Raw genomic sequence first — 18,328 nt, forward strand, 5'->3', positions numbered from 1 at the left:
TAGTTTCTCGGCTCTTTCAGCATCTTGCCTCAGTAAATTTAGCTGAACATCAGTGGGATTTAAGGTCAGTGGAATTTAATACGTGGGCCCATATTTAAAGTTCTTCGTTACCACCCATTAGAATTTAAAACTCCCATAAATAGTTTGAAAAGACGTGTAAAGGTTCACTGAGAGGAAGAAAGAAAGAAGAAACCTCAAGAAAGCGATCCCATCATGTAGTTTTATAAATAAGTTATTGTTGGACCTTGCTGAGTGGAAACACAAACGTAAATATCAGCCCAGAATTCAGGCTGTGTCAGATAAAAAAAAATCCCACTGCTTTTGCCTCCAGAATTTTATGGCAGTAAGTTCAGTTTTAATGTTTTGTTTATTAACTTTTATCGGTTTCTAATATGTTGTACTAGCTGCTGATTATGGTGCAGAGGGTGGTTAAGGCATTTGGTTTTGATATAAAAGTCCTTAAGTAGTTTCTGGGAGCTGTTAGGGTTTTAGAACAGTTCCTACCCGTGCCAAAAGACATGCTCCAACATTTAGATGTTTTAATGAAGACTTTGTGCCAGGTAACACTTCCGAAGCACCTGAATGACTTAGGCTGTGATTCCAGTGAATTTCTTTGGTAGTAGGATCAACTTAAGCAGCTCTCAGCCTCAGCAGCTTGTTCCTGTAATTTGCCTAGTGCGAGCACACGGTAAAGAGAGCTTATTTGGCTGAAAAATACGTTTATTTTTTGTTCTTTCTGCTGGATCTATTCCACAACGTGATTCATTGCATGGTCTTAAAAGCGGGCAGGGCAACTTAAGCCACCATCAAAGTGAGAAACCACCAAAATGTAAAACGATAGCCTTACGATCCTGTGCCCATGGCGCTTATTTTAAGTCTTTTTTAGACAGTCACAGTGTTTGCATGCATGGCTGGAGCTTCCCAGAGCTACTAAACACAGGGTTAATTCTCCAGAATAACCTCATCTAATGGAAATGAAAGAGAAAAATACGCTCCGGGACGTCCGAGTAGCAGGCAGGTTAGTGTAAAACCCAGGAAAGAGTAGCATTTATTGTAGGTAGGTATGTGATACAGGGGAGAGCAGGCTGAGGCTGTCTTATAGAAGCCAGGCGCCTCTGAGAAGTCTTAGGGTGAGCTGAAAAACCTGCCAGGCGTGGGTGACCTCACTGATCTGCCATTTTTGGATTTTCAGAGCACTTTCCCAGCCTGTGCTAAGGTACTTGGGGAGCTGGTGAGGAGGGAGGATCCTCCTGCTGACGCCGGGGATCTGTTCGTACAGCGGAGACAAAATACCAAGGTTGCTCTGCTGCCATTCAAACCCAGGATGTGCCAGCGGGTTGAAATCTGCTTGTTTGTTTGCACCCCTGTTTCCAGAAGGGCATAGAAGAACTAGAAAAGGTGCCGTGGAACACGGTGGGTGGGTTTGTAGGGGTGCAGAATGGCTTCCGCAGGAGGAGAGGCTGAAAAGGTATGGGCTCTACCCTCAAAATGAGGCAGCCAAAGGGGAGACGGGAAAGCAAGCTGTAAAATAATGGCTGTTACGTGAGTAAAAGCTATGAATATGTTCTTTTAGCGCCCACATTTGGGATGTTGGGTTCTTCTCTGGTTGCTGTTGGAGGCAGGATTTTGGCCGCGCGCAGCCTTTGGTCTGACCCAGCTTGGTGCTGCTCGTGCTTTGCAGTGGGGCTGGGAAGCCGAGGAAGAAGAGTAAGTCTCTGTTGTGAAGGGGAAAGGGATGGCACTAAGCAACGGCCGAAAAAAGTTGCATAATGACACAGCAGCAAAGAGAAGCCTCGTGCTGGTTTATATGGGTAGCAATTATGCCAGGAACTTAGCAAAAAGAGCTTAGATCCGAATTGCTTAATGGAAATGGTTACCCAGGGGTTGTTTTCCAAAGCAAAAGTACAAACTCCTTGCCAGTTGTTGGCGACTCCCCTCTCGCAGCAATAAACACGGCAATGACTGCAGGTCTCCTGTCACCAGCCTAAACCACAACGCGTTCTCCACGCGCAAGAGTCCGTTTCCCCCATGCCAGCAGGCGTCAAACCGTGCTGTGCCCACCCACAAACCCTCCGGGTCCACCACAATGAGGCCTTCTGCCTCCTGGAGCGGATACAGCATTTGTTTCCAATATTAACGCGCGGCAGCGCGTCCCTTTCCCGCTGCTTCGCTGACAGTAGTAGATACCCTTTCACTTGGAGACTGTTCTGGGGGTGTCTGACGTTCTAAGCGAACTCCATCTGGCTTTAGGGACACCCTCCCCACATTGTTCCCCTCTTCCCATCTCCAAATTTTGTGGCATTGCTAAACAAATAGGAAGAAACAAACAAGGAATGCTTGCTGAGAGTGTGTCTTCAATTTGAAAAGAGAACTTTCCTTCCCAGCTTTTTTAAAAAGTGGCCAAAAATAGCAGCCACACTTGCTGCTGGTATTTTAATGGAGGTTTGGAGGAATCTGAGTCAGCCAGGCTAACAGTGCCTAGGCTTTACATTACCAAGGAATTTGTTTGTTTTGTAAACCAAGTTCCCTTCATTCCCTTCCCCTTCCAGACCCCTGCATGTAACATAAACCTACACAAATCTGAAAGGACGGACAGGGCTAAGAACATCTGGCAGTCCCGGCGCTGCAGCATGCAACCTCGAGGAGCTGTGCTGCTTCCCAAACGGTCCCGTTTTAAGCGCTGACGTTTACTTGTCCTGCATAATCTCAGATGGCCAACCTGCCACCCCTTTCCTGCCTGGAATGCTGACAAGCCCTGCATCAGCCAAACAGTGCTTCTTTTTGTCTCACGGCCTCTTTCAAACTACTGATATTAAATACATATATATATTTTATACCAGGCAAAGTAAATAGGATGGAGGAGTCTGGAGCAGGATTTCTAGAAACGCGTTGGTATTAAATTGCGTGTTAGATCTGCCTGTAAACTGAGTTTATTCTCAGCATAAATTTTCAAATGAAGCAGTCGAGTCATGCAACTCTCAAAACTGATCGAAATTACAGCGAAAACCTCAAACTGAGGTAGGAGAATGTCTTCTTGTGTGCACGCCAGTTCAGGTCATGAAAAGTTCCTTGTACAACTGTAATTAATATAAAATTACTCTGTTTGTGTCACAAATGTAGCTATATATTTTGTTAGTTTTTTTTTTTTTTCCTTTTAATAAGCATTGCCACTGCTTAATTTACTGGAGACACCAGTCAAACCGTGCCTGCAGACATCGCGTTTCAGGTTTTCTCTCTTTGCTACTGTGGAAAAAACCCAAACCAACCCAAAAACCAAACCAAAAAGCGCTTTTCTGCCCTGAAAAAATAGCCGGCGTGCGCAAGGGTGCAGCTTGGCACCGGGCATGGGTCTGTGTGGGCATCTCCTTGAACTGGCTTTTTGCAGCAGGGCTTGTTTGGAAATGACGCTCTTAAATGATTTCGTGTTCCCTCTGCATGGGGCAAACGTACGTCATCTTGAAGATGTAACCAGGCTCCTCCCTTTACAGTTCCTTTAGAAACTGGCACGAAAGCAGAAGAAATGGCTCCCGTGGAGGTTGCCCAGAGTGATGAGAGTGAGGGTGATTTTGGTGCAGGAATGGCGTTTCCAAGCTCACCTCCAACAAAATTGCACGTGGATGCAGCTGCGACGGAAAAAGCCTCGAATGCCGCTGCTCCCCCCGAAGCCCCCATCATCCTCAGCCCCCCGCAGACGCTGAAGCCGGACATGTACAACCTGGTGTGGCGTTCGGGGAGGGACGGGGGCTTGCCCATCAATGCCTACTTTGTCAAATACCGCAAGGTAACGTTCCTCCGTAGCGTCGAAGCGGTGCACCGCAGCAGATGGATTTCAGTGTTCTGGCTTTCTCAAGGAACCACTAATCGTTGTGGTGCTGGCATTAACAGGAATGCAGCGTCAGGCCAGAGAGAACGTGGGATACTGTGGGACCAAAGCGTTACCGTGGCTGTGCATTTTTAGGAGTGCCTGGAGTTGGTCACAAGTACGCTGTTCTACCTAGTTTTAAGTGAGATTTATTCAGCAGATCCTGGGCTTTTGTTTCCTTTACAGTATCATGATGGCCTACAGGGAACAGGGCTCCAGGGCCTATCGTGCGCAGCTTCAGTGATGTTAAAAACACATTCGCACGAGCTGGCGGGTATACTTGAGATCAGAAGGGGAGCTGGGAATTAGCCTAACACATCAAAGGGTTTGCTGCTCTGCGTCCCAAAGAGATGCTGTTAAACTGAAGTTATCAAATACGAAGGTGAACTAAAGTTTCCTAAACAGATACCTATCGTGCCCTTAAAAATGGCACGTCAACAGCGAGCCCTTTTCATTAACATCAGAACCAGGCGATGCCTGTGCCCGTTCTTCCAAGCAAACAGTTTTCTGCATGGCAAAGCTGTTTGGTTTATTTTTCATAAGCTTTTTAATCCTCCGCATCCTGATCTTGTCTTAGCCTGGAGGGAGCGCTTAGATTTTTGACCTGTTAGTTCCTGAAAACCTAGTGCCAGAGTCTGTTGATACAATTTCTCATCCAAAAGTGGTTGGTTCACGTAAGCACTGAAAGCTTTGAAGACTTCTTGGACTTTTTTGATGCTTACCCTTCGCTCGTAACAATCCTTTCCGCGTTAAATGTGCTCACTCACGCATTTCTCGGTAGGGAGTTTACCATGTTTTTTTTTAGGGTGGTGATCTCTTTGTGTCATTAAATCATTTTATTGATTTTCCTCTTTTAAAGAGGGGGGGGAAAAAAAGAAGTTGAGGGAATAAAAGCCTTAGAGTGGTTGCTTCAGAAGAAAATACTTGAATGAAGACCTCTGGCATAACCTTTGATAATCCGCAGCATTTAGATCTGCCCTCCGTGTTTTATTAAAGTCTTATATTGTTTAGTAGTTTATTTTTGGTAGAATCTTTAGCTTTTCCTTTGGGATTTGGGGTAGTGCTTTCCTCAAAGGTCAAGCATTAAGAGACTACCCTGAATCTCTTTCCTTTCTCAAATGGAGCTGGTGATTTCACTGTTAAATTAAAAATTGGGTTGTGTTTTGTTTTGTTTTGTTTTTTTTAAAACCAAATCTTTGGTCTCCCTGCTGACTTTTTTTTTTTTTCCCCCAGCCTCGAGAAGTAACTAAGACACACTTTTTGTTGCCCATTTTAGCCCATAAATATTTTAATATGCTTCAGTGCTGGAAAAGCTGGGATAGTTCAGGGAACATATCTTTCTCATTAGGGTGTTGGGTCCAGCCCTTTAATGATGTCACACGCACGCTGCCAGCAAAAGGCTGATTGAAATCTTGAAAATCATTTGGGTCTCCAGCTAGTTTTAGCCACAAGTGAAAATGGCCTTTTTTTTTCAAAAAACAAGGGCCTGCGTGCATGTGGAGAGGGAAAATAAGCCAGCTTTATCGAAGGAGCACCGCGAAGATTGTTGCGAAAGTGCTGATTTGTGGCAGAAGCACTTGGCACAAACCATAGGTAGATATAGGAAAACATGAGGAGTTTTGTCAAGAGACAGAGTGGTCTTTGGATGCTTGTGTGTGAAAGCAGTGAGGGATTTGAGTATTGCTGTTGGGTTCTGCGCAGTTCGTTGCGGATGCTGAGCTTTCTCTCCCTGTCCTGCGCAGCTGGATGACAGCGTCAGCGCAGCGGGGAGTTGGCACACGGTGCGTGTCCCTGGCAGCGAGAACGAGCTGCAGCTCACCGAGCTGGAGCCGTCCAGCCTGTATGAAGTTTTAATGGTGGCGAGGAGTGCTGCTGGCGAAGGCCAGCCCGCCATGCTGACGTTTCGCACCAGCAAAGGTAGGTGCAGCACAATGTGCCCTGTGTCCTAGGCTTTTGAGAGGACATTTATTTAAATTACATCAACTGTATGTTGTCTGCTAAGCCGTATATGAAACGCTTTGCAATTTAATTGCTAAAGAGCAGCCTCTAATAACTAAAATAGCTGTGGGGCAAACTTTCCTGAGTGTTACCAGGTCTGTTGGTAAGTAAAAGCTATTAAAAGCTTGATAATATTATTTTTGGGATGATTATTAAGACTTAAACTCTATGGTTCCTCTTGCTTAAAGGAGCTAAGCCAGGAAGCAGCCTGTCCTTGTTCAGGATTTTCAGAGTACCACAAAAGACACTCTCTGCACCATCAAGTTTTCATAGAGGGACAAAACTGCTTCTGGTTTGCTTTGCAGGCACCTCTGTGAAAACACCTCAGCTGACCAGGAGCCAGCTGTTCTGGTAGCTGCGTGCAGACAGTGACAAGCAAAAGAGCATTTCTAATCAAAGTGACTTTTCTTTCAAGTTGGGATGCCAGTGGCTGTGCCCTTGAGCGTCCAGTCAGATAGTCTTCATACTTCTGTACAAGCAGCAGAGAGCTTAAAATTTTATTAAGAACATAATGTATTTGTGAAATCTGTGAGTTGATGGTACGTACGTATGGCCACGAGCTGAAAGTCCACTCAAGCCGGTATCCTGGGTCCAGGCTTCTGTAGTGTTTTTATTGAACCTCTTCCTCTAGACGTGGATTTCGGTGTGCAATTTTCACCAGCTGTTTTGACCTCGTGATGAGGAAAGGCTTTGAAAGCCAGGCAGGGCTTTAGTCCCCTGCGCTGTAGTGAGGGATCTTGTGGAGCTGAGCGTATTGTGAGAGGCAATGAATGGTATTTCCTTACCCAGTCCCTGAGCTGATGTACTGTATATCACATCTTTCTTAGAAAGAACATCATCCTCGAAAAACACTCAGGCTCCGTCTCCACCAGTAGGCATTCCTAAACATCCCATCGTTCACGAAGGGACAAATAATTTTGGTGTCGTCCTTCCAGACCTGTCTCGACACAGCGGAGGTGGGTGTATGGGTGGTTTGTAATCCACATGCTAAAAGTTGTGTTAGCGACAGATGCCTCTACATTATCCTGTGTTTATTACTGCTCTAGGTACTTGTGCTGCCTCTTCTATTTCCTCTTTATTCCTTAGGCTTCTTTGTTACAGGTATTTTTCCTCTCTTGTGGGACTTTGGTGAGTGAGGTCAGATGTCTGCTAGATTTTCTGTTCTTCTGTATGTTTCCAGAGTGAAAGATCATAGTTCATACTTTGGGATTCGCTGAAAGGTTACCTTATTCCAGTCAGTGACTTAGGATTTGAAATACTTGCCTTGATGCCTCAGGTTTCCACAGCAACGTTAAATCACCAAGTAGTAGTGAGTTTCTTAGAGACTTTGTCATCTGCGGTGGGGTGTTTGAAGCTACGAATTTAGCAAATGCATGCCCTAATCTAGTGAATGTGTAATATTTCCAATTGTGGCTCTTAAAAAACAAGTCTTTCACGGGTAACCCATGTTCTTGCTGCTCATATTTAAACCTGCCAATGCTTTTGCTAAATGCTCCGTGTTTCTCTTCTCGTCCACTGTGCAAGATCCAGAGGAAGAGGGGAAATGGGAGATGCCTGTGTCAGAGTTTGAAGTTCTCCAAGTGGCTTGTATCTGTTCTGAATGTTTTCCTGTGCTTTCCCAGGGTTAGGCTTATTTCTGATGGCAAGAAGGTACAGCCATTTCCCAGTAGGTGTGATTTTTAGCCTGGTTTCCAGTGAAGACTGAATGTTCATAGTCCTTTTTGTCATCACCCCAGCCTTGGAACTCATTGACCTGATTCAGGCAAATTTACTCAGGGGCTGAGACCTCAGAGGTGATTTGGTGTCTAAAGGTTGGGTAAAACCAAAGGGGAGCGGAGAGGTTTATTAGTAATGCGGGTGTGGAGCGTCGCATGCTTGTGACAGTGCTAAATATCGGAGGAGCCACACAAGGGGACCCCTTACGTGTGCCCAGCTGCAAATGCTCAGCCCACTTTGTGCCCCAAAGCGGCCAGCGTGCTGTTCCTTGCTCGGTTCCTCTCATGAGGAACCGGCTCCACGTTGATGAGTACAAGATAGTTTAGTAAAGCCTTACAGCTCTTGCTGGTGGTCAGTATGGTTATCGCCAGATTTACTAACACCACCTCTTTCCGTTCTCTCTGTTCCACTGCTGTCTGTAACTTCAAGTGAGTTCAGTAAGTATACTATACGTTGCATGCTTTGTTTGCTCCTCGTCCTCGCTTCCCTGGCAATGAATGCAGTGCTCGCTAGCGTGGAAGGGTTGAAGTCTCTGGGTCTGGGGGAATTTCAGGGTTCTGAAAATGATAACCAGATTTTTCCTGTTCCCTCAGTATGTGTTTCTCTGGCCGCGTAGAGATGGGCTGGGGTAGTGCAACACCATATCCTTTTTGTTTATTATATTGACAAAGTGATCCCTCTGTTTTCGGCTCTTCAAGCATCTTTTCCAGAAGAGCAAGGGGAATAGTCATTACAGGAGGATTTAAGATTCTCCTTGTTAATACAGGAAGTCTAATTTAATCATCAGCAACTCATTTAAAGGGTTGTTAGAGAAAATGAAGTTTCTGCCAACTCTAATCCTCTTGTAACTGAATTTCTTGTTGCAGTTCCAGAAGCTCCCGACCGACCCACGATCTCCACAGCATCAGAATCGTCCGTCTACGTCACGTGGATACCACGAGCAAATGGTGGCTCCCCCATTACGGCCTTTAAAGTGGAGTATAAACGCTTGGGTCGAAACAGTGACTGGCTAGTTGCAGCTGATAACATTTCTCCTTCCAAGCTGTCTGTGGAAGTTCGTAACTTGGAGCCAGGTACTAAAAACGATCTTTCCTTCACCTCAGCTGTTGTTACTGTTGTCTTTGCTTCGATGACTGCGCTCCTGCTGAGAGAATACTGCAAGTCTTCGGTTGTTTTGTTTTAACTTCTACTTGGATTATGCTGTTCCTGGTCGTTTAGGGTTTTTTTGTGTGTGGAACAGGAGCTTGTTACATGAATTAAAGTTGATTTCTGGCTTTCCAAGTGGAAAAAAAAAATCTCAAGCCACCATAATTTAATACTTGTTCGTGTGGAGAGGAGGGTTGTGTATTATTGCTATTTTTAACTTAATTGTCCTTCTAGTAAGCAATGAGAATGCAAAAAGAGAAAAATGCATTAATGGAAAAACATCTGTCCTGATTTCTCCCCGTGTTAAGCCCTGAAAGCATGGGGAAAGAGTGCAAGAGTAGGGGGAACGGGTGATGAGAGGTCTCCTTTGAAGCATCTTCTTGGTTGCCCACCAGTTAGGGACTTCCCGAGCTGATGGAGGCGTTTCCATCTCTGTGTATATTAGCCTTTGGATTTTTCTTGGGTGAATTTCCCTAATAGCTTTCAGAAGCTGTTTATGTTTCTGGCATCCACATCAGTCTGTGGCAATGAGTGCTACATTTTTTCTAATTGGATGTTGTGCAAAAAGTACTTCCTAATCTGTTTAGTCTCTCCTTGAATCCTGTTTCTAGTGCTTGTTTTGCTACAATGTCATCTTTCTTTTGCTTTTTTTCCCTTAAAAGGAGAAATGTATAGGTTCCGTGTGATTGCTGTGAACAATTACGGGGAGAGCCCACGCAGCGCAGCATCTCGCCCTTACCAGGTGGCTGGATTTACCAGCCGGTTTTCCAACCGCCCTATTACAGGACCTCACATTGCTTACACTGAAGCCATCAGTGACACTCAGATCATGTTAAAATGGACGGTACGTATAATTGTCTCCTGTTCTTCTCACAGCTGTGGGCCAGTTTTTACTGCTTTGGCTCTTAAAAGTCAAGGATTAAGAGCTGATTGCAGAGTAGCGGGCGGTGGTTCCCCCTGCCGAGTCTCAGAGGTCATCTCTTTGCTCAAAGAGGGCTGAGATACCTCATGCTCATATGCTGGAATTGGGTAACTTACAGGCCATATGCCTCTCAAGCCCTTTGCCCCCATTTCCAGACCCTTTTTCCTCCTTGGAGGCAGCCCTGTTGGCTGTTTGCTGCCTTCTGCGCTGTCTCCCAGCTTCCCTCCGCCTCGCTTTCCCCTCCCAGCTCCCCGGGGATGCCATGCGCCACCTCCTTGGGTTACGCCAGATTTGAGCCCAACTGGCAGCTCCAGTGAAAGGCTGCAGCTGCCTCAGTCCACCTGCTTGGCATGGACTTATCAAGAGGCACCAGCGGGCTTAACTCTCTCCAAGCCCCTGTTCGTGCCATGAGTTTGTGAGCGAGTTGCCTTCGTTTTCTGCAATTCCTGCTGCCTTTGTCAATCTAGGCTGCGATGGCTGGGAGCGGGCGCTGCATTTAAAACCCGCTGTCTTCCCTTGTATCTGGTAGAGGTTTAGTGTTAGAGAAACGTTTTCCTTTCCCCTGTTACTTTGTCTTTTGTAAACAAGTACTTTAAAGTCCTTATTGAAACCCACAGAAGTTCTTTGCTCTTGTTTTGAAATCTAACCCCCTGGTATACTTTGGAGGATTTTACGTGTAGAGTTCCCAGTGTTAGTTTGCTCTGCTAGCTCAGCCTTAAGAGATGTTTAGGATAATAAACTTAAAATAACCTCTAGTTCCTCAGGAGGCTGCATAACTTAAAGTAAAATACTCTTGAGCTGAGTTTTAGAGCGACCTTAACTCTTCCTGAAGTAAAAATGGACTAACTTTTCCATTTCCATCAATCATGCAAGTTTTCAGGCTGCTCTTGGCCAAACCCTAATTGACAGTTGGGAAAGTGGTGTGGGAGGGAAGTGTCGGCCCCAGCTCAGTCTTTTCTCCCCGAGCTACCCTCCTTTATTTCGACTGGTCGGAGGAGTTCGGTGGCAGAGCGCCCTCCCGCCACACTGTGAGAACCCCCAGCATCGTGCTTGTCTTAGCCATGTCCCCACGTCCACAGCGATTGATAATCCTCTTCTGCACTGTAGTTCCTGCGCAAACCTCCCCCTACACTTGTTTGCACAACCTTATTAAAAAAAAAATACCTATTTCAAGGTGATAACGTATTCAGTGATGACAACTCAGCAGGGCTCATGGAAAATTTTTCTCCTCTAATGCAATCTTTTAAAATTCCCTTTAGTATATTACATCAAGCAACAACAACACGCCCATCCAAGGGTTTTATATCTATTATCGGCCTACGGACAGCGACAACGATAGCGACTACAAGAGGGATGTCGTGGAAGGTACGGTTCGGTGGACGCATGCTTAATAGCACCACTGGATGGGGAAGAACATCATGTAGCCACGTTGGCTGTGTTTATATGAAATCTAAACTGCTTTTCCCAAACTAAGTCTTCACAATATATTTCACAGAAGTAGCTATCTCAACTACATAACGTCAAGCTCTGCCCACACATGAACTTGTTTCTTCCTTCTGAAGCCTCTTCTGCGTGGAAACTTGAGAACTAAACACCGGGTTTAAGTTCGTCCTGTTATACTGCTGCAAATCCTTACTGTAGGTCTATTTAAACTGGTTTAGCTTAAAGCAGTTGAGTGAAGAGAAAGCAGCGTAACTGGGGTTTAACCCACGGTAAGCGCATCTGTGTTACGGACTGTGCTAACAACTGGCTGGCTTTTAAAATTATTTACCCCAGCATGGTTTTTTCTCAGCTAGGTAGTACCTTGGGTGTAATTGCCCTTCTTTCCTCTTACCTTGCTTAATTGCTTATCCTACTAGAAGGAAGTTACTTTTAGCCTCAAGTGCTGTAGTACGCTGCAAATGCAGGTATGTTTGTGCTTCATTTTGCTTTTTAATCGGACTGTATATTTTTTTTCCCTGTGCATATTAGATCATCATTTTCCTGGAAGAAGTTATTAGATAATGTCTATATTAGTCCAGAAGTGGAAAACCCTTTTAAAAATATTTTACTTAATGTCCTTATTGCTTGGGCTGAGTAAACGCAGTGATCTCATTCCGTCCCGATGACGTTAATTATTTTTTCCCCTCGTTTATTTCAGTTACAAGAGGAATGGGCCTTTATTTTGAACATTTTCCCCCACTAGACAATACTCCGCATAGTACTTTGATGCGTGACATAAGCTTTTGCACACTATAAAGCTATTAAAGATGGAGAGTTTCGGCTCAGAGGATTGCTTTAAAGCAGCTTATGCAGTCTGCACCTTCATCTGCAAACGTGTTTTAGCTTTTGCTAGGCAGGACTTGCGTGTTTATAAATCTTATACACTAAGCAGTTAGTTGTTTAAGTGGGCTCCACTGTGCTGTGAAATTAGCTTGTTTCTGATTTTTTTTTTTCCGAGAGAGAGAGAGAGAGTGTGTGTGTGTATTGAACTCTTTGTGGCAGTCTGAAACCATTAGCAGCTGCTCTGCTCTGCCAAAGCCTGGAACAGAAACTCGTTTGGTGGAAATATTGAAACTTAAACTTTTCTTTACTGTGCTCCCCTAAATGAGCTTTTTGGGGAGGGGAAAAAAAAAAAGAGCTATTTTCAATTGAAGCGTGATTGGAAGCATTTGATGTGAAATATGTAGAGAAACATGTGACTTAAGGTATTTTTGCCATAAATCACTTGTTCTTTGCTCTCCCCCCCCCCTTACATTTGAATTAATCTGTCTGTTTTTTGACAGGGAATTTTATCTTGAAATGACTGCGTGAGTCGTGGAAAAAGTGTTGTGATGCCTGTATTAGCTAAGCACTTGCCGTAGGCTTTCCTTACTGTTTCCTGTTAAGTCTTGTCTTTCGAGACATTCAAAACTCTGCAGAAAGGTTGTTTTTTTCTCTTATAAATGCCGCTACAGGCAAAATCAGATTTTATTTAAAGAAAAAAACAACCAACCAAGTAAAAAGCTTGACTCAGATGGCTCCTCAGTATCTTTCAGCAGCTTTAAGCAAAAGCAAAGCAAAATCCACCCTGTCCTGCACTGATGGTCTGAATTTCTCTGTTTCGAGGGTCCTGGAGATTGAATTTTAAATGTAAATGCAGTCTGATGTCAGTTGTTTAAATGTTTTTCCTTGCTAATGGTGCACGAAGAGGACAGTTAAAGTGCCTGTACTGATTCCAGTTCCACTAATGGTTTGAAGCGGAAACCTAAAACCTGGTGTAGTAATTACCGAAAGGAATGCTTGGGGGTGGGGGCGACGGGAAAACCGACTATGAATCTTGGGAAAAACGTGCGATTTAGGGAAAGGCGGCTTCCAGCTTCAGCCAGGGCTCGTCTGCCCTCACTTGGGACGACCCGCATGCAAGGGATGGAGCTTGGACCGTGCTGTGCGTCCCCTCCCAAATCCCCTGAACTGAGATGGGGTCCTCCTGGGTACCCCCTGCCCTTCTTGGGCCCGGCAGGGGTGCTGCACCAGGGCATGGGTCTGGGAGAGGTTCGAACGGAGCCGTAGTGACAGTCCCCGCCAGGCGAGCAGGCTTTATTTTTTTTTATTAATGCTTAAATCAGTAGGTGGTATGACAGTTTCTTAGAAACAGTGGAAACAGTTCAAGGTGGTATTTTCCAAGAAGGATTAAGAGCGCTCAAACAGTTAATTAAACTCCCTAAAAAAAAGAGAGGGAAAAAAAAAGGGTCGCTGTTTATTAAAATTTGTCACAAGCCCGTGAAAGTAAAAACTGAGAGTGATTTATATTGAAGTGCTCAGTACTTCAGGAGGGTGTCTAAATGAAATGCTGGCCGGGAGCCAGAGATGACAAAACCATCCTATTAGAGAAGATTGCTTGGCTTGGGATCCGTCTCTGCAGGGGCAGGCAGTGCGAGAGACAGCCTCGCTGTCTAATTTTGTTTCCTAGTACATTTAATAAAATGCACGTTCAATTATTTGCGGTTTCGGCTAAGTTGAGCGACACAGATCTATCCTTCCTGCGAAAAACGGGTGGCTTCGGTCGGTACCTTGTGTCTCTAGGGATCCTGCGGGATTGCGGGCTGGGAGAGGGTCTCACCACCGTGAAGTTTTCTCCTGTCCCAAGTTTAATGTGTTTTCTGTGCCAGTTTTCCCTTGTGATTTGCCCCGTGGATTGTCAATAGCTAGCATAACCCATCCCAAACCTGTCCCTTCAGCAGCTTCGTATTTAAGATGCACAGAACTGCTGTTGATTTTCAATGTACAGATGCTGGAAACTTGAACGTCGGGTTTTTGAGTTCAGCGACTTCTGGGTTTTGTAGAGAAAGATCTTTTGTTTTTTAAAAAAATCGGTTCAAAATCCTGGGGGAAAACTGCCTTGATTCATCAAAAGGTTCTTCTAAGAACCTGTTTCACAAGACAGTGTGGGTCTTTATGATTTCAGATAGGTCCATAAATGGTTAATAAAGACTTTTGTGCTAACAGGAAAAGCTGCAATACCCCTGCATTTTATAGAGAGAGAGACGCTGCTGCGTACTCCTACCTAATTCTGGCTCATGTGAGTTGATTTATTTCTTTTTTCTCCCCCCGTAGGCACGAAGCAATGGCACTTGATAAATCACCTGCAGCCAGAAACATCTTACGACATTAAAATGCAGTGCTATAACGAAGGTGGTGAAAGCGAGTACAGCAACGTGATGATCTGCGAAACCAAAGGTGAGCGCCGAAACAGCGCATCCGCTCGCCTGCGACACCCTGCGAAGGAGGCGTTCTGGGGCGTGAAACAGCCGCCGCTGCGCTGAGTGTGTTGCTTTTTTTGCAGTGCAAAAGTGAGCTGCGATGCAGCCCATGATTTTTCTGGAACGTTTTGGAGGATTGTTTTGTCTTCCGAGGCTGGGATTGTTTTGAACGTACGGAAACTGATACATTGCGCTCCTGAGGCTCTCAGCAAACCTCTGTAGATTTGCCTGGCCTAAGAGATAGTATTGTTTTTCTGGGTTGGGTTTTTTCTTTTTGCTGTGCTGATAGCCTCTCCTTAGGAGACAACCGTGCTCTTGAAGATGACAGAATTGATTTGTACGTCTGTTTTATGTCTTCGGGGCTCCGTGACACGTTGTATAAGTGCAGACCACAGCAATTGATGGTTATGTTGGCTGCCTCCATCGCTAATCCTGCATGCCTCTGGCACAAAGTTTGTACTGTTCTCTGGAAGTGTCAGATATGGCAGTCACATTTATTTTGCAAAGAATTCCTGTCTCCTTTAATCTCTAAACCCAAGTAAGGCTGTAAAGGGAAAATGCAGACAGCAAACTTCAAATGCAGTGCTCTGAAAAAATGTTTTTTAAAAAAAAAAGAAAGAAAAACAGCCCTCTAGGAGCGGAAGCATCAAAATTTAGCTAAGTTAGTAGCAAAGCCTTTGAAAGAAGGGTTAGGAGCTGCAGGGCTTCAAGGCTGCACGCACAGTTGGTCTTCCTTCTGCAAGGAATGTGACTTTCTTCCCTAATTTTAAAATTGGCAAGACGTAATCTGTCATTCATCCTGACTCTTCCTTAAAACACATCTCCTCCAGGCTTTATGGGGGTGATCCAGCTTATCTAGCATATCTGCAGGGAGGTGCTTCTGTCCCTCTGACCAGCTTTTCTCCTAAGCCAGGCACTCTCCTAGGTTTTTAGTGTCAAATGAGATGAATCTGAGCTGCGGTGTGCTGAAAACTAATACAAATTTAATTCCTGGGCTAAACTAGCGTCTTGTTTTCAGTGATTTTCTGTTCAGCTCTCAGTATCTTCAAGAGTATGGTTTTGAAAACAGGGTTAGCAGGGTTCACATCAGATAAAAAGTAGGTCATCTGGCAGTGGTTAGGCGATAGCAGTGCACGTTGTGGTTTTTCCTGACCTCAGAAGTGGAAAGATTTGCGCTCTTTCAAGTTGGGCGTTAGCGCGGTTCCAGCCATGCGTATGTCGAGTTGCTCGTTGAAGTTTCATGTGACCTCAATGAGAGGGTTAGCAAGCTGGATAATAACCATTTTCCAAGGCAAGTAGTTATTACCCAATAGTAGTTGGCCTTCTCATTATGGGTTTTAATACTGACTCGGAATCTTCCTTTTTTGAGGCGTTAGGGTTCTAACTCAGCAGTAATTATTTTTATTTCATAATGAAAAAAACACATTTAACTTCATTTCTCAACAAAAAAACCCGCATTTAGTGAACAGACCCATACATGTCTCTTATTTCCTCCAGTGAAACGCATGCCGGGAGCATCCGAATATCCAGTGAAGGACCTGAGTACACCACCGAATCCCCCCGACCGCATCGGGGGAAGCGGAGCCGGGCCTTCGAATGGCCCCGTTCGGAGCAGCGACATGCTGTACTTGATTGTGGGCTGCGTCCTCGGGGTGATGGTACTTATTCTCATCGTTTTTATTGCCATGTGCCTGTGGAAGAACCGTCAGCAAAGCGCCATGCAGAGTGAGTTATTTCTGGTTTCCTTTCCTGACGAAAAAATATTATCGGAGTAAAATTAGTCATGTTCGTATTACATTTTATGAATGGGAAGCGGTTTCCTGTTATGAGCCAACTGGCATCCATTTGGAGACTTGTACTTTCTAGGTGTGCCTTAGGTGAAGATGTGGGGTTTTTTTAGGAGCAGCAACGTCTCCCTTTCTTCGGTTGCCGCGTTGCTGCGCGGTTGTGCCGCAGTTCCACCCACAGAACGGTTTGTGAAATACCTGGGCAAAGTTTCCTCAGCTCATGTTTAACTTTAAGCACGCACATAAGTTTCCGCCGATTGCAGCGGCAGAGGTTGTGTGTAATCGTACGTGTTTGTTAAACCATGGAGGCATAAACCCCGGATCTCTCCCTCTCCTGCGTATATCTGGAAAGAAAAAGAACTTGCACCATGTGGAGGACAAGTCCCCTGTTACCTCTCAGTCCCTTCACAGTAAAATGGAGTTCAATGTCCAAGTCTTTAAGAGGTGTTAATGAGGAAAACCTGCCAATTTGCAAGTGGGAGCCTTGAGCTGGTGCGCTGGAGCTTAAGGATGCTTTGCAGGGCGTTCTGTACCCACCAAAGGATTCTGTGCCAGCAGAATCTCTTCAGGAGCCTTTTCTGTTCCTAACGCATAAATCAGCCTTGCTCTTTCCGCAGCCTGTAGGTTATTTTAAAACGTCTTTACTCTCTGACAAAGAGAAACGAAACAAAACTACTTGCAAGATAAGATAGTGCCTTCAGCTGTGGCCCAGAGAGATTTCTGGAAGTGCTTCATAGCAGTTAGCAGAGGGCCTATTGATGATACAAATGGCCCGTTTTTAGGATGTTTTTCGTAGCGACTGACGTCAGCCGAGTCCTTTCAGAGCAGCGTTCCTGGTCTGTTCCCCAGGATGTGGCTGTTTTCCATTTCGGCGTTTGTACACTAAGCACTTAGATACGACAGTTAATTTACAAAAGCTGTAGAAAGAGAAAATAAGTTTCTTTTCTTAGAGACGCCCGTTTAAGTTCTCATTCGGCAATAAATGCGTCTTTTTGCAGAATACGACCCTCCTGGCTACCTCTATCAAGGGGCGGATATCAACGGGCAAATGATCGAGTACACGACCTTACCCGGCACAAGCCGAGTCAACGGCAGCATCCATGGAAGCTTCGTAGCCAACGGTGGCCTCAGCAGCAGCTGTCCGCATGTCCATCACAAAGTTGCTAACGGAGTGAATGGGATCATGAACGGAGGAGCCGGGCTGTACCCAGGGCACACCAGCTCACTGTCCAGGACGCACGTGGACTATGAACATCCCCACCATCTTGTGAATGTAAGCTCTTGCACCGATTGGAAGGCTCAGCCTAGACCTCGGGATTTATTCCGAGTCTGTGGAAGCAGACTTAATGAGGGCGGGGGAAATAGTCATCCATTGATAACAGCCAGTTCCACTAAATTACTTATCCCAGAGGAAGCAACTGGGATGATATTTCTGATACAAACATCATGGTTTTCATTTGAGAATATCAGATGACAGCAAGAATTCCACTTACTCTGGGAAATCTGCCTCTACCCTCCTCCTAACAGCATGTAAGCTCTGAGAATGCTTCAGTACTGGGCTGAGATACTTTACTTGTACATATGGTATTTCTCAATCTTCAAGTTAAATAGATTTAATTATAGCTGCTTATTCTGCAGCTTTATGGATCACCCGTTTTTCCCCCACCTGTTTCAGATCTGTAACTCTAAGCAATGCTATTAATTATGGCAAAGCACGAATGTAGCAGGAGGTTCCATAAAACAAAATGCCCCATACATCTTGAAATGCAGCAACGTAATAATGCTGTCTTTTTTTTTTTTTAGTCCCTTGTTTGTGACTGTTGAGACAGGCTCATTTTTTTGTTTTGAAATTTAAAATAGAATTAAAAATTAATTTAATTCTGTGATCCAGCCTTTGTATGCCGTGGAAAAATACTTCATTTGCTGAAACACGTCCCGTTTCCAAGAGAGAATAATGATTTCATTATTGTCTATGGAAACAGATGGCTTGCATTCAAACTTACTAAACTTACTCAAAACTGTGAACATTGCCCAGGAAAACTGAAAGAAAAAGTTCAAAAGTCTGAATAACCCATGCTGTTTCTGGAGGAAAAAAAATGGGGCTATTGTTTGTGTTAGTAATTGAACACAAGCACTTCATTTTATTGAACAACAAATTAGCGCTTGCACAGTAGTT

General features: G+C 44.8%; 1 protein-coding gene across 3 annotated transcripts in view; it reads left to right on the forward strand.

The window, feature by feature from the left end:
* CDON (cell adhesion associated, oncogene regulated) overlaps positions 1–18,328 on the forward strand; it is a 54,201-nt gene that overhangs the window by 28,353 nt on the left and 7,520 nt on the right. For all 3 annotated transcript variants that reach the window (XM_075116066.1, XM_075116068.1, XM_075116069.1), the window contains exons 8-16: positions 3,489–3,781; positions 5,605–5,779; positions 6,688–6,816; positions 8,443–8,649; positions 9,385–9,566; positions 10,904–11,009; positions 14,220–14,342; positions 15,863–16,090; positions 17,151–17,425. In XM_075116066.1, the coding sequence (XP_074972167.1) occupies positions 3,489–3,781; positions 5,605–5,779; positions 6,688–6,816; positions 8,443–8,649; positions 9,385–9,566; positions 10,904–11,009; positions 14,220–14,342; positions 15,863–16,090; positions 17,151–17,425 (1,718 nt within the window). The remainder of the gene's footprint in view (positions 1–3,488; positions 3,782–5,604; positions 5,780–6,687; positions 6,817–8,442; positions 8,650–9,384; positions 9,567–10,903; positions 11,010–14,219; positions 14,343–15,862; positions 16,091–17,150; positions 17,426–18,328) is intronic.

The sequence above is a fragment of the Phalacrocorax aristotelis genome, chromosome 22 (genome assembly GCF_949628215.1).
Source record: "Phalacrocorax aristotelis chromosome 22, bGulAri2.1, whole genome shotgun sequence".
In the NCBI taxonomy this organism is placed as follows: Eukaryota; Metazoa; Chordata; class Aves; order Suliformes; family Phalacrocoracidae; genus Phalacrocorax; species Phalacrocorax aristotelis.